The sequence below is a fragment of the Euprymna scolopes genome, chromosome 36 (genome assembly GCF_053919585.1).
Source record: "Euprymna scolopes isolate OS-2025 chromosome 36, ASM5391958v1, whole genome shotgun sequence".
NCBI classification, from domain to species: domain Eukaryota; kingdom Metazoa; phylum Mollusca; class Cephalopoda; order Sepiida; family Sepiolidae; genus Euprymna; species Euprymna scolopes.
This window is the reverse complement of record NC_136517.1, coordinates 86,130,425-86,145,825: the sequence shown is the minus strand read 5'-3', so window position 1 is coordinate 86,145,825 and position 15,401 is coordinate 86,130,425. Positions and strand designations below refer to the sequence as shown.

General features: G+C 31.8%; 1 protein-coding gene across 2 annotated transcripts in view; it reads left to right on the top strand.

Moving 5' to 3' along the window:
• LOC145260661 (uncharacterized) overlaps positions 1 to 15,401 on the top strand; it is a 169,086-nt gene that overhangs the window by 140,073 nt on the left and 13,612 nt on the right. Inside the window, exon 4 of one of the 2 annotated variants that reach the window (XM_080119008.1) lies at positions 2,361 to 2,492. The exons of the other annotated variant lie outside the window; for it this stretch is intronic. Coding sequence (XP_079975134.1) covers positions 2,361 to 2,492 — 132 coding nt within the window. The remainder of the gene's footprint in view (positions 1 to 2,360; positions 2,493 to 15,401) is intronic. 2 annotated transcript variants of the gene reach the window in all.

The following is a 15,401-nucleotide window of genomic DNA, read 5'->3' as shown; positions in this document are numbered from 1 at the left end:
AAAATGTGATTATCCACTGACACGTGTTTCGTCTCATCAGAGTGGCTGTATTTAGAGATACAGCCACTCTGATGAGTCGTAGACGACGAAACACGTATCAGTGGATAATTACATTTTAGAAATAATATATATATATATATATATATATATATATAGAGAGAGAGAGAGAGAGAGAGAGAAAATAAAAAGGAACAAACCGTATTGTGTTCATCAACGTTTCGTATATATATATATATATATATATATATATATATATACCGCTCCCCATGCGGGGTACCAAATTGGTTAAAAGGGAAGGTTGTTCCCAACTCGCATTTAGGTAAAAATGCACTTTCGTAAATAATTGAATTCATTCAAAACATATCGCTAAAACCAAAACAAGACAACATTTATATATATATATATATATATATATATATATATATATATATATATATATATATATATATATATATATATATATATATATATATATATATATATATATGTACATGGATTGAATTATATTTTTGTCAAATATGGTTGGATTGTACAAAGGACTGAGAATTTGATTAATTATTTCATCATGTTATTTTGTCAAATTTCAATTTCCTTAGCCGCCTAGAATTCGAATAACTTAATCTGTCAAATTAATGGAGACTTTTTAAAAATTATTTTGCGGCATATTTTGTATTTTAATTGCATTCTTTTTTTTTTTTTTTGCATCCATCTTAAATTATTTCCAGCGTTTTATTACTAATTTTTAAATTTTAATATGGTGTTGCTTTTTCCGTCATTTTTTGAGCTCGTCAAATTTCTTACAACAACGAAATAAGCAGATCAGCAACGCTATTTAAACTGGATGACTACTTAACCTAATTTGAACTCTTTAGTTAGGATCAAAGTGTAGTATATGCTTCATCGTTTCTGTCCTTGGTCGGTAGAGAAATAAACCTTCTAGATTGAAGCAGTTCTCACTTTTCTCCGAATCCAGGATGGCTTCTTTTATAGTGAAATTTTCTCCACATTAAAAAAGGCCTCGTGTCTAATTCATATTGAATTCCTAGCAAAAATACATTGAGAATGGCGGTGACCATGTAGAAAAAATAAATTTTGAAGCACAAAAGGTCGCTCGTTTTAATGGTATCACTCCGGTCTGCATAGCGCTTTTACATTTTGAGTTAAACAAAATAAGATGTTTTACTTCTGGAACGACCCACACACACACACACACACACACATATATATATATATATATATATATATATATATATATATATAATGAGATTCAAATAATATCACTTCTTTAAGGCTTCTTTTCCCAACACGGAGACCCCCATCCTTCCTATTCTCCTGACCTTGCACCCTCTGACTTTCACCTCTTCCCATCCATGAAGTTGTTTTTAAAAGGAAAGCGTTTCCTAGATGATAAAGCCTTGATTTCTGAAGTCACGTCGGGGTTGGAGGACCAACCTGGTGTGTTCTACAAAAACGGTCTCCAGAGCTGCATCAAACGATGGGAGAAATGCATAACTCTGGATGGTTCCTATGTAGAGAAAGACTAATAACTGTGCCAAGTTTCGTTGCTCTACTGCTATGGGAAGTGGGTCAGGGGCATTACTCATTGCACGCCCCTCGTATATGTATATATATGTATGTATATGTGTATGCATATATATATATATATATATATATATATATATATATATATATATATATATATATATTGGATATGAATTAGTTTCGCTTTTTATACGAAAAAGCCTCATCAACATGCGAGAAGCCAAAATAGCAATAATTTTGTAAAAGTCGACGTAAATAAATCTAGATGCGACGTGCTTTCCCAAATCGTACATATTATTATTTAGGACCCATATAAACAGTTGTAAGCGATTGTAACGACCTCGGAACCGTATGCGAGAAAAGCTTTTTGAAGACATACACGAAATGGTCACACACTTTTTGCCTTTTATATATATATAGATATAGATATGAGGGGAAATATGTTAAGTGTTCTGCCCCCTCCCCCTATATTAAACTAAACAAAATAAATTTAGGTCCATAAAAATATATATATATATATTCTGAATTTCTCCATTTCAAAACATATTAGGCTGACTGTTGTATTAAACGAGGAAGTACGCTCTGTCAGATGTTGGGATATCACTTTCTCTAATCATATCCCATTCAAAGGATACGTCTGCTAATCTGCGTAATTTGGTTGTGTATCTTTATTTATTAATTCATTTGCTTACATTAATCGTTTGTTTTCTTTCTTTTTTGTTTGTTTGTTTGTTTAATCCATCTTTGCTACATAATCCACTAATCTTTTTTCCCCCCTCTCTTTCTTTTTCTCTTCCTGTTTCTTTGTTCCTCTTCAGGTCCATTCACCACCTCACTCGGCAAGTCCAAACGACAAATCGTGGAATTCCTTCCCCAACGTCCAATTCGCGGGATCCAATATTGCAAGACACGGATCATATGCCTCCTTAGACAATAACATCAACCCTCAGGTACTTTTTTTTTTTAGAGATTGGAACACTTTCTTTGCTCCAATCGGCAGCACTGCCGTTTGAGAGGTCGGTAAAAGCCGTAGGAAAAGGTATCACTTCAAACTCCACTATTCTTCTTAGTTTGGCAGCAAAAAAAAAAAAAAATAAATAAATAAATAAAAAATACAAATTGGTCTAGCTAACTTGTGTATCCGGAACAAATCCTCGAGGGAGACACCTTTAAATGAAACACCGACTGCCCAGAAAAGTTAACCAATTTGAACCAATCTTTATCAAACTTATAAAATAGAAAGGGAAAGTCTTATTCCAGCATCATTACAAACTTTATCAGATCGGGTTTGTTTTACTATGCACATTGGTACGCACCATGTTGTCCAAAAACAAATATATAACAAATAAATGTTATCAAAGGCGAGATAAGTTACTTTTCTACCTAACTGGATAAGTTTTTAGCGTTTTTATTTAATGTAAAATATTTATTCAGTTCAAAAAACATACAGTGCTTATCGGTATATGTGAAAAAGACAAATGGTGGCGTGCTCGCTGTTGAATACGTTAAGTTTGGGAAAATATGTTCAAACTAAAAAACTATACAAACATACAAAATGTCAAATACACAATACATATTGTATATATTTTATAAAAAAATATATATAAAATACTGTTAGAAACCCACTTAATGTATGTCAGCCTATGTCACGGTAACATATATTGAGTGGGTTTCTAACGGTATTTTGTATATTTTTTTAGTTTGAACTCATTTTTACCAAACTTAACGTATTCAACAGCGACCATGCCGCCATTTGTCCAGTGACTCTTTGTCTGAGAGTACATCTTTCAAACTGCTTGGCCTAACGTTCATAGGAAACATGAGTTGGAACAATTACATTGAAAGCGATGCCAGGGCCGCTGCGAAGAAGGTAGGCTCTCTCTCTACTGTGCTAGAAAGCTACTAACACCCGAAAGTATCCTGTACCTCTATAAGGCCACCATTCGCCCATGTATGGAGTATTGCTGTCACATTTGGGTTGGTGCATCTGCTACTAGTCTCTCGCTCCTAGACAAGGTTCAAAAGAGAGTCGCCAATCTGATAGGCCCTGAACTGGCACCTAAGCTTCAGCCTCTGTCCCATCGACGAAATGTAGCATCCCTCTGCCTGTTCTACAAGTATTTTAATGGTGAATGTTCTGGCGAACTGCAGACACTTGTGCCCCAACGACGTAGATACCCACGACAAACCTGACAGGCAACTAAATCCCACTCCCACACATTAGAGATCCCTAGAGGCAAAAGATCTTTCTACTCCAGTAGTTTCTTCCCCAGAACCGCAAGACTCTGGAATTCCCTTCTGGGTCTCTGCTTCCCCAACTGTACTGACTTGCACAAGTTCAAGTGTAACGTGAACCGACATCTTGCTGCCCAAATCCCTACATAGTACCCCAGTAGTTGTTGTCCCTGATAGTAGCCCCCTACACCAAAGTGGCAATTTGCCTTGTTTGGCGTGAAAATGTAATAAAAAAAATATATATATATATTTGTTTTTTGACAACTTTTTCGTATCTATGTGTACAGTAATACAAACCCGAATAATATTTTTAAGAAAAACGTTCCATTCATAAGTTCGTTGCAAACGCAAGACAAAAAGAATTTATTCGTAAAAATAGATATTAACCTTTTTCGTAATATTGATACATTTATATCCATAATAAGACATCGTCGAAAAAAAATGATGAAATCAAGTCGCCTGAGCGATGGTGTGCGTGCTTATGTATGTGTATATTCTTTCTTTCTTTTTTCTTTCTTTTTTCTTTCTTTTTTTCTTTCTTTCTTTTTTTTTCTTTTTTTCTTTTTATCTTTTTTCTTTCTTTCTTTTTTTCTTTTTTTACTTACAATGTTTTAAATTTACTTAAAACAATGAAAATGTGTCGTTCGCTAACGGGAGGGAGAATAAGTCACCCTCTCCCTTTTCTCCATGTGAAGTTGCTAAAGGGATGTAGATGGGAGGTAGAAATAAGCTCTTTCTTACCTGTCTTTTCTTGCTAGTTTAATTTAAATCAATCAATCAACAAATATTTTAAGAAAGGTTTAATGATTTTCGTAGATTAAAAAGAGAAAATTTGATTCCAACATTTAAAACAACTTTACTGAATATCTTCGTTAACGTGTTGTTAAAAAATGAATGGAAAAGAGAAGGTTGTTGGTAATGAAATAAGTTTTCGTTTGGACGAAGACAAAAAGGCTAGAAAGTCGGCGCTAGTTTGAATCACGGGTTTTATCTAAGGATTTTTTTTATTTATCTTTGTGAGATCTTAATTTTTAAGAAAAGAGATCAAAGTTAAAATGAAGTATCATCAAAATGAGGGCACTTCTGTATGAAAGTTACATATTAGTATGAGAGACCAGTTACCGACCCGTGTTCTTAGAAAGAGAACTGCCATCTGGCGGCCATTATATGGATCTCAAATATAAAGTGTTTACGATAACGAAAAAATATATAATAACGAAATAAAAACCACAAAAATATATGAAAATCGATACATTTATTGTATAAAAAAATGTATCGAAATATGATTTTAATGTATTAATATAATTTTTTTTCAATGAGTTATTTTATAACTGAAAATAAAATAAAATAAAATAAAAATAATAAATATGATAAAAACATGAAATATTTATAGATTGTTTTTAGAATTATTTTTTTTTTGTTTGGTAAGTTTGTATAAAATGTAGCAAAATATAATTTAAAAACATGAAATATTTATAGATTGTTTTTGGAATTATTATTTTTTGTTTGGTAAGTTTGTATAAAAATGTAGCAAAATATAATTTAAAAACATGAAATATTTATAGATTGTTTTTAGAATTATTTTTTTTTGTTTAGTAAGTTTGCATAAAAATGTAGCAAAATATAATTTAAAAACATGAAACATTTATAGATTGTTTTTAGAATTATTTTTTGTTTGTTTAGTAAGTTTGCATAAAAATGTAGCAAAATATAATTTAAAAACATAAAACATTTATAGATTGTTTTTAGAATTATTTTTTTTGTTTGGTAAGTTTGTATAAAATGTAGCAAAATATAATTTAAAAACATGAAGCATTCATAGATTGTTTTTAGAATTATTATTTTTTGTTTGATAAGTTTGTATAAAAATGTAGCAAAATATAATTTAAAAACATGAAATATTTATAGATTGTTTTTAGAATTATTATTTTTTATTTGGTAAGTTTGTATAAAAATGTAGCAAAATTTAATTAAAAAGCATGAAACATTTATAGATTGTTTTTTTAATTATTATTTTTTGTTTGGTAAGTTTGTATAAAAATGTAGCAAAATATAATTTAAAAACATGAAATATTTATAGATTGTTTTTAGAATTATTTTTTTTTGTTTAGTAAGTTTGCATAAAAATGTAGCAAAATATAATTTAAAAACATAAAACATTTATAGATTGTTTTTAGAATTATTTTTTTTGTTTGGTAAGTTTGTATAAAAATGTAGCAAAATATAATTTAAAAACATGAACCATTCATAGATTGTTTTTAGAATTATTATTTTTTGTTTGATAAGTTTGTATAAAATGTAGCAAAATATAATTTAAAAACATGAAATATTTATAGATTGTTTTTAGAATTATTATTTTTTGTTTGGTAAGTTTGTATAAAAATGTAGCAAAATTTAATTAAAAAACACGAAACATTTATAGATTGTTTTTTTAATTATTATTTTTTGTTTGGTAAGTTTGTAGAAAAATGTAGAAAAATATAATTTAAAAACATGAAATATTTATAGATTGTTTTTAGAATTATTATTTTTTGTTTGATAAGTTTGTATAAAAATGTAGAAAAATATGATTTAAAAACATGAAACATTTATAGATTGTTTTTAGAATTATTATTTTTTGTTTGATAAGTTTGTATAAAAATGTAGAAAAATATGATTTAAAAACATGAAATATTTATAGATTGTTTTTAGAATTATTATTTTTTGTTTGATAAGTTTGTAGAAAAATGTAGAAAAATATAATTTAAAAACATGAAACATTTATAGATTGTTTTTAGAATTATTATTTTTTGTTTGATAAGTTTGTATAAAAATGTAGAAAAATATGATTTAAAAACATGAAATATTTATAGATTGTTTTTAGAATTATTATTTTTTGTTTGATAAGTTTGTATAAAAATGTAGCAAAATATGATTTAAAAACATGAAATATTTATGGATTGTTTTTAGAATTATTATTTTTTGTTTGATAAGTTTGTATAAAAATGTAGCAAAATATAATTTAAAAACATGAAACATTTATAGATTGTTTTTAGAATTATTTTTTTGTTTGATAAGTTTGTATAAAAATGTAGAAAAATATGATTTAAAAACATGAAATATTTATAGATTGTTTTTAGAATTATTATTTTTTGTTTGATAAGTTTGTATAAAAATGTAGAAAAATATGATTTAAAAACATGAAACATTTATAGATTGTTTTTAGAATTATTATTTTTTGTTTGATAAGTTTGTATAGAAATGTAGAAAAATATGATTTAAAAACATGAAATATTTATAGATTGTTTTTAGAATTATTATTTTTTGTTTGATAAGTTTGTATAAAAATGTAGCAAAATATGATTTAAAAACATGAAACATTTATAGATTGTTTTTAGAATTATTTTTTTGTTTTATAAGTTTGTATAAAAATGTAGCAAAATATAATTTAAAAACATGAAACATTTATAGATTGTTTTTAGAATTATTTTTTTTTTTTGATAAGTTTGTATAAAAATGTAGCAAAATATGATTTAAAAACATGAAACATTTATAGATTGTTTTTAGAATTATTTTTTTTGTTTTATAAGTTTGTATAAAAATGTAGCAAAATATGATTTAAAAACATGAAACATTTATAGATTGTTTTTAGAATTATTTTTTTTGTTTTATAAGTTTGTATAAAAATGTAGCAAAATATGATTTAAAAACATGAAACATTTATGGATTTTTTTTAGAATTATTTTTTTTTGTTTGATAAGTTTGTATAAAAATGTAGCAAAATATAATTTAAAAACATAAAACATTTATAGATTGTTTTTAGAATTATTATTTTTTGTTTGATAAGTTTGTATAAAAATGTAGCAAAATATGATTTAAAAACATGAAACATTTATGGATTTTTTTTAGAATTATTATTTTTTGTTTGATAAGTTTGTATAAAAATGTAGCAAAATATAATTAAAAAAACATGAAACATTTATAGATTGTTTTTAGAATTATTTTTTTGTTTTATAAGTTTGTATAAAAATGTAGCAAAATATAATTTAAAAACATGAAACATTTATAGATTGTTTTTAGAATTATTTTTTTTGTTTGATAAGTTTGTATAAAAATGTAGCAAAATATGATTTAAAAACATGAAATAATTCTTGATTGTTTTTAGAATTTTTATTTTTTGTTTGGTAAGTTTGTATAAAAATGTAGCAAAATATAATTAAAAAACATGAAATATTTATAGATTGTTTTTTTTTAATTATTATTTTTTGTTTGGTAAGTTTGTATAAAAGTGTAGCAAAATATAATTTAAAAAAATGAAATATTTATAGATTGTTTTTAGAATTAGTTTTTTGTTTGGTAAGTTTGTATAAAAATGTAGATAAATATAATTAAAAAACATGAAATATTTATAGATTGTTTTTAGAATTTTTATTTTTTGTTTGGTAAGTTTGTATAAAAATGTAGAAAAATATAATTAAAAAACATGAAATATTTATAGATTGTTTTTTTAATTTTTATTTTTTGTTTGATAAGTTTGTATAAAAATGTAGCAAAATATAATTTAAAAACATAAAACATTTATAGATTGTTTTTAGAATTATTTTTTGTTTGGTAAGTTTGTATAAAAATGTAGCAAAATATAATTTAAAAACATGAAATAATTATAGATTGTTTTTAGAATTATTTTTTTGTTTGGTTCTAGAGCTGTGGAGTATAACTTGGTGTGTCCGTGCGGTGGGGACGTTTCTGAAAGGGCGGTTACTTCTTGGCATGGTACGATCACCTTCTCCGGTTGTAAAAAAGAAAAAGTAGTTTTTTTAATTAAGGAGGTTATCCAGGCTGTTGGCTTGGCAGATCTTTTGTCGGGTTTTCGGTGTCATTAATTTTCTCCAGAGAATTAATTGTGAGCAACTCGAATTTCCATAAAATGGCACTTATCATTGTTTCACAGGCTCACAAATGATTACATCACATTTTCTAAAATGTCTAGATTTTTGTGTTCTAATTTTCTTAAATAAATTACTTATCTTGATCAATTATTTGTGGGGGTTTCTTCTGAAACCTTTAGTTTTAAAAGAAATCACACAAGAAAAAAAAAACCCGGAGAGATGAAATCAGGTAAGCGAGCAGACTATCGTAACTGGAAATTTCGCCCGATATAACACGCAGGTAGAAATAAAACTATGGCAAGATAAAAATGATGCAGGTAATGCAGTAAAACATTGTTTTATATTCATTTAGTTTTTAGTGAACAAGTTTTTTTTTAATAAGAAATACAGTTTTGATGTTTCAATTTTAAAATAGATGATGACGCTGAATTTTCCCACTTTATCAACTACTGTTTGATATCGAACAGAAGAGACCGTCGATATTCCAATGGATCTGCTGTCTCGAGCATGATCACGTGATGCGAGGGACTGAATATTGCGAATAGTCACAGGTAATATTTGGATTCTTTGGACTACTATTCTCATCTTGAGTGTTATTTTGCACAACGTTTCGGTCAACGTAACCTCCGAACTTCTTCGGGCGTATTTTGTCAAACTCTGCAAATTTTCGGTTGAACTTTGAACTCTACACGGAATTTCGAACGGAAGACCCTTTAGTTAATCTATGGGGGGGGGTAGCATACTTTTGTTTCGTCAGCTATAGCCAGGTAGAAGTCATAAGTAATTCATAGTTGTGTTTTGAGTGTCGCCCGCACTGAGGATCGAACCTTGAACCTCAATAAGAGTGCAACTTACAACTAAATTTTACCAAGTACTTTACCCGCGTGCGGGGGAAACCGAAACGTTGTGAAAATAACAATCGTTCGTGATGAGAACAGTAGTCCGAAGAATTTAAATGATGCAAACAATTAAAGCTCATCTCAAAAATTCAGAAACTGTCAAAGATAAGTTAATGAATTAATGTTTAGTAGTGGTACCACACAGAAGTATACCAGGTGCCTTTATCGACATAACTAACCAGAGAAGGTAGAAGAATAATGGGAAATTTCTAGGGATTTACACGCAACTGAACACCTAAGTCATGGCTGCGCGGTCACATGTTGGATTCAAATAAAGCCGCTGAAACTAACTGTCCCAACCCGGAATTGTCCGGTATTGTATTTACTTATAATTTTTTTTTTTTTTTTTTTTTTTTTCAAAATGTATTTTTTTTAATTAACGTTAAGTAACTCTATATAACTTAAATAGAACAACAACAAATGAAAGATTGCCAGCAGGAATATTCAGTCCGACTGTCAGAGCTCTATCTAAGAGCAATATATGTTGCTATTTATAGCTGGGAAAATTCATGTATGCATCGGTAAATAACTATAACAAAATTTTAAATATTTTCGTAGGTCTGCCATGCCAAAGTTTCAAATAAAATTTTTGTAGGTCATGTCATGTTTCAAATAAAATTTTCCTAAGGTTGCCATGCAAAAGTTTCAAATAAAATTTTCGTAGGTCATGTCATGTTTCAAAGAAAATTTTCCTAAGGTTGCCATGATAAAGTTTCAAATAAAATTTTCACAGGTCTGTCATACCAAAGTTTAAGATAACATTTTCCTAGGTCTGCCATGCCAAAGTTTCAAATAAAATTTTCCTATGGTTGCCATGATAAAGTTTCAAATAAAATTTTCGTAGGTCTGTCATACCAAAGTTTAAGATAACATTTTTCCTAGGTCTGTCATGCCAAAGTTTCAAATAAAATTTTCCTAAGGCTGCCATGCCAAAGTTTCAAATAAAAATTTCGTAGGTCTGTCATGCCAAAGTTTCAAATAAAATTTTCGTAGGTGTGTCATGCCAAAGTTTCAAATAACATTTTCCTAGGTCTGTCATGCCAATGTTTCAAATAAAATTTTCCTAAAGCTGCCATGCCAAAGTTTCAAATAAAATTTTCGTAGGTCTGTAATACCAATGTTTGAGATAACATTTTCCTAGGTCTGTCATGCCAATGTTTCAAATAAAATTTTCCTAAGGCTGCCATGCCAAAGTTTCAAATAAAATTTTCGTAGGTCTGTAATACCAATGTTTGAGATAACATTTTCCTAGGTCTGTCATGCCAATGTTTCAAATAAAATTTTCCTAAGGCTGCCATGCCAAAGTTTCAAATAAAATTTTCGTAGGTCTGTAATACCAATGTTTGAGATAACATTTTCCTAGGTCTGTCATGCCAATGTTTCAAATAAAATTTTGATAGGTCTGTCATGCCAAAGTTTGAGATAACATTTTCCTAGGTCTGCCATGCCAAAGTTTCAAATAAAATTTTCGTAGGTCAGTCACGCTTAAGTAGAGAAAAAGAAGCACGTTTTCAACACTCGAAGAAGGTCGCAGGTTGCAGTGACCAAAACGTTGTGCTAATAACACTCAAGATGAAAATAATAGTCCGATTAATCAACATAACACAAGCATTTTAGTCAGTTCACCAGGTTTAAGTTTGATATAATACATTCGTTAGTCTGTCACGCTTAGTTTTAAAATAACAGTTTTCGTCGGTCTACGTCGGTTTAAGTTTGAAACGGCATGGTCGTTGGTTTGTCATGCTTACGTTTTAAAATACTGCATTAGTTGGGCTTCCACGTTCAAGTTTTAAATAAATTATTTGTTTGTCTGTAATACTTAAATTTGGAATAGCATTTTATTGGTCTGTCACAATTCAATTTAAAATATCACTTTTGTTGGTCTATCACACTTAAATTTGAAATAATATTTTTCGTCAGTCTGTCACGATTAAGTCTGAAAAGATATTTACGTCGTTAAACGCCCAGAGTGAATGGGCGTATCTTCAGGACACTCGCGTTCGTTTTATGAAATCAGTAGCGACGTGTTTTCTCCGCTTTCTGAATAATATCTACAGATTAGCATGATTAGCTGACAATCGCGCATAAGATGTGCTATTTAATGTCCGTGCATGTGTATCTGCCGTCCAGATAAAAGGGACACGCATCTATTTAGTGGCTTTTATAATTACACAGTAGTTAAACAAGAAAACATACAAGTCGCTTGGATACGAGTCGCTTGTATTCCTGAAACTATTGTGCCAACCAGCAATTAAATCACGGCTAATTAACAAGAGTGGTCGTACTGTATGTATCCGTGGACTAGGTAAGATACGGTTTGCGTATGCACAATTTGTAGTGCAGATTGGAAAAGTATTGACTCCTAATGGAGCGATCGTAGTCGAGGGCGACCCAAAGTCTGTTTTTTTGTTAGTTACTACACTAAACTGTAGGGGGGGGCGCCACTCCTTTCCTGGATTACTCTAGTTACCTTTCGTAACATAGTGCACATGAGCGCGTGGGGAAATATCAGCAGCAGCGAAGCATGGCTGCCTTGTAAAGAGATTAGTAACAGCAGCAGTAGCCGTAAAAATAACGCATATCCAAATTAGGAAATGTGCACGAGTTGGCGCGACAAGAAGAAGAGAAAAAGGACACCATGGTGTCGGGAGAGATAAAAAAAAAAAGTCGACGGCGAAGAAAATTGATGTGTACTGTCAAAGATGAGAAATGGCTGACTATGGCCAGCGTGAGGCCAGAGAAGAAAAGTGTGCGTCGAAGAAAATGGACGTGTAAAGTCGAGGACGAGAATAGGCCAACCGTGGGTGAAATGCCGACGGAGGAAGGAGAAACTGCAACCTGACTAGATGGACATGTGGCAGCGAGAGACTTTTTATGTGGTTTTCAGACAGGAAAGTAGCTGTAATAAATGATTGTGTCAAAAAACAAAAAAATGCCGACCTGGATTTTTCTTTGCGGCAGACGCGTTACACTTTGCTACGCACCTTACAAATTAAATTACGGCTAATTAACAATAGTTGTCAAACTGTATGCAATCACGCACTAAATAAGAAATGGTTTACGCATACACAATCGGCAGTGCAGATTGACAAGTATTCCTAATGATCAACCGTAATCGAGAGCGACCCAAAGTCTCACTTTTCTTTGGTTACCGAGAAATGTAGGGGAGGACGATACTCTTTGACCATCACGTTTTACTTGTTGTTGAGTATCATTCATTGTCCGCACGAATCAGATGGCTTATTAGTGGTCTTCGTTTCCCCGAAAGACAGCGGATACTTACAAGAGAGACCACGTAGAAAGTGATTTTGTAGGACGAACTGGATCTGAACTTTACACACCCATCTCGTTAGCTCGTGTCGTTAACCACTTTGGCACCGTTACCTCCCTGCTGCCGCCGCTGCTGCTGCTACTGCTGATGCTGCTGCTGATGAGGATGATAATGATGCTGCTGCTGCTGATGATGATGATGATGAGGAGGAGGAGGAGGAGGAGCATGTTGAGGATGTTGCAACTCTTGTTGAGCATCGTCTATTCGTTTCGAATGAATCAGATAATTATTGTTGGCATTCGTTTCGCAGATATCTTTCTAGTTAGAATCTTTCCTTAAAAGACATCAGATACTTACAGGAGGGGCCACATGAAGGTTACCAACATTCCTAAGTGAAAGCATTTCCGTGGAACGAACTGGATTCGAACTGGCACACCTAGGTTGTCAATCTGGGTCGTTAACAACAGTCTGGGCCTTCGGGCCAAAAAAAAAAAAAAAAAAAAAAAATGCACACACACACACACACACAAATCACAAATGTGTATATTTTTATTAAAACGCTGGGAAATGATCAAGTAGGTTTAACCCCATAAAGTGAATGTAGTATTGTGGTAAATGTTGCCAGTCAAGAGTAATCTTCCAAAGTTCCAAATTACCATAGTTACAGAGACCCTGCACCCTCCCCAGACTTCTTGTAGGGCCTTGTGCCTAAGTTCGTTTTTGTTTGTGAAATTTTTACTTTTAATTGTTCAAAATTGAGTGTAACTTTTTTTTATAAAACCGGAATAAACTATATAAACAAGATCAAAGTGTAGTATCTGTTCTGGCAGATACTGCAAGCTATGACTAGCTAGGACTAGCAAAGACCAGATGTGGGGGCAACCCCACATGTCTGACCTTTAACCAGCTCCCATTTCCCACCTCTCGGGAGCTGGTCCCTCCTTTCCCTTCCCCATCCCTTCACTCCTCACATTAAAAATTGGCCTTGTGCCTAATTTGCTCGGTGGGGGAGCAAATAAATACCATCTGTTCTGGCACTACACTTCAATTTTTTGTTCTCGGATAGTGAAGCAATATTCCTTCACGATTTTTATTTTTGTTCCTCCCTCCCCACATTAAAAAGCTAACTCTGCCCTCGTAAAGGCAAGTAAATAGGAACCACCTTCTGATACTTAATGTTTACCAAGGCGGCATCAAGTACAAATTCGTGATGCCTTTGATCTCCCAAAGCCCATTTGTAATTTCCTGCAGAAGTCTAATGATTCCCTAGGCCAACCCCTTGATTGTATGTATTAAAGACTTCAGTATAAGTCCTAGTGTTAGGAAATATTATGAAAAAGAATGCACGTGGAGCATTATAACTCTCGAATAGATCAGAGGGAATTGCAAATTGCATTGTCATAATGAGTGAATTTACGCATTTATGACCTGAACGTTTCATCTCTCTGTCGCAGATATTGACTACTTGAGACTCTAAAGAAAGCAACCCTGGCTATAAACGTGCGTCAAAAGCAGAGATGTATCATTGAATTCCTGGCAAAAGTGCATTGAGAATAGTGGTGACTATGTGGAAAAAATAAATTCTGTAGCACAAAATGTCGCTCGTTTTAATGGTACTACCCTCATCTTTGTAGCTCTTCAACTTTGAGATAAAACAAAGAAAAAGGAAGTTTTTACTTTTGGAACAACCCTCGTATGATAAAGCACACTCCGGCCGCCCATGCACAGCCATCGTTCATCACTGGCAAAATTGCATTGAGAATGATGGTGACTATGCAGAAAAATAAATTCTGGGGGCAAAAAAAGTCGCTCGTCTTAATGGTACCACTCCCGTCTTCGTAGTTCTTCGACTTTTTTTAGTTATTGGATGCCGCGTCCTTCAATCTGGATGTTCGAGACCACCGTTATATACAACCGTTATCGGTGAGATTAACATTCCAAAATGCGCATGAGCGAATAAGAAAAAGCATGCTAGAGTGGGAGGCAGCATGAGATGCCCCCACAGAGTGAGAGTAGGCGTAGAGCAGAATATATTAATTTAGATAGAGGGAGCTAAGACCATGGTGTATCAGGCTTGTATTTTAAGTGTAATTATCTGACTCCATAAAATAAATAGGACAGACATTCAATTTTAAAAGTGAGAAAAGCAATTTTATTTATTGATGGACTCTAAGTGGAAAGTGTTTGTTTTAGTGGTAGGGGGGTGTTCGTGAATGTGCGAGAGAAAAGTTAACAACAACAAAAAATGTTTATTTGGTTTGTACTGATCGGTTTAGGTGTGAATCAGGCAACGGTCAGTAAATGAAGGTGCTCGGCCCGTAACATGGAAGCAGAGTTGGCTTCAGTTCACTTCGGTGTCTTCTTTCTTCTTTTCTTCTTCTTCACATCTCTTAAGGTTCAGTGACAGAACTCGTCCGTATGTTAACTGACGTAGCGAGATGAGTTCTCTTCTCGAATCTTCCTGCTGAATTCTCCCTCGTTCGTAAAATCTTGGGTTTTTATATTTTTCCGGGGGCTCCCAGCGGCGATCAAAAATCCACGTTTCTTTTTAGGCGCCAAAGCTTCCCATTGGTTCACAATCATTTT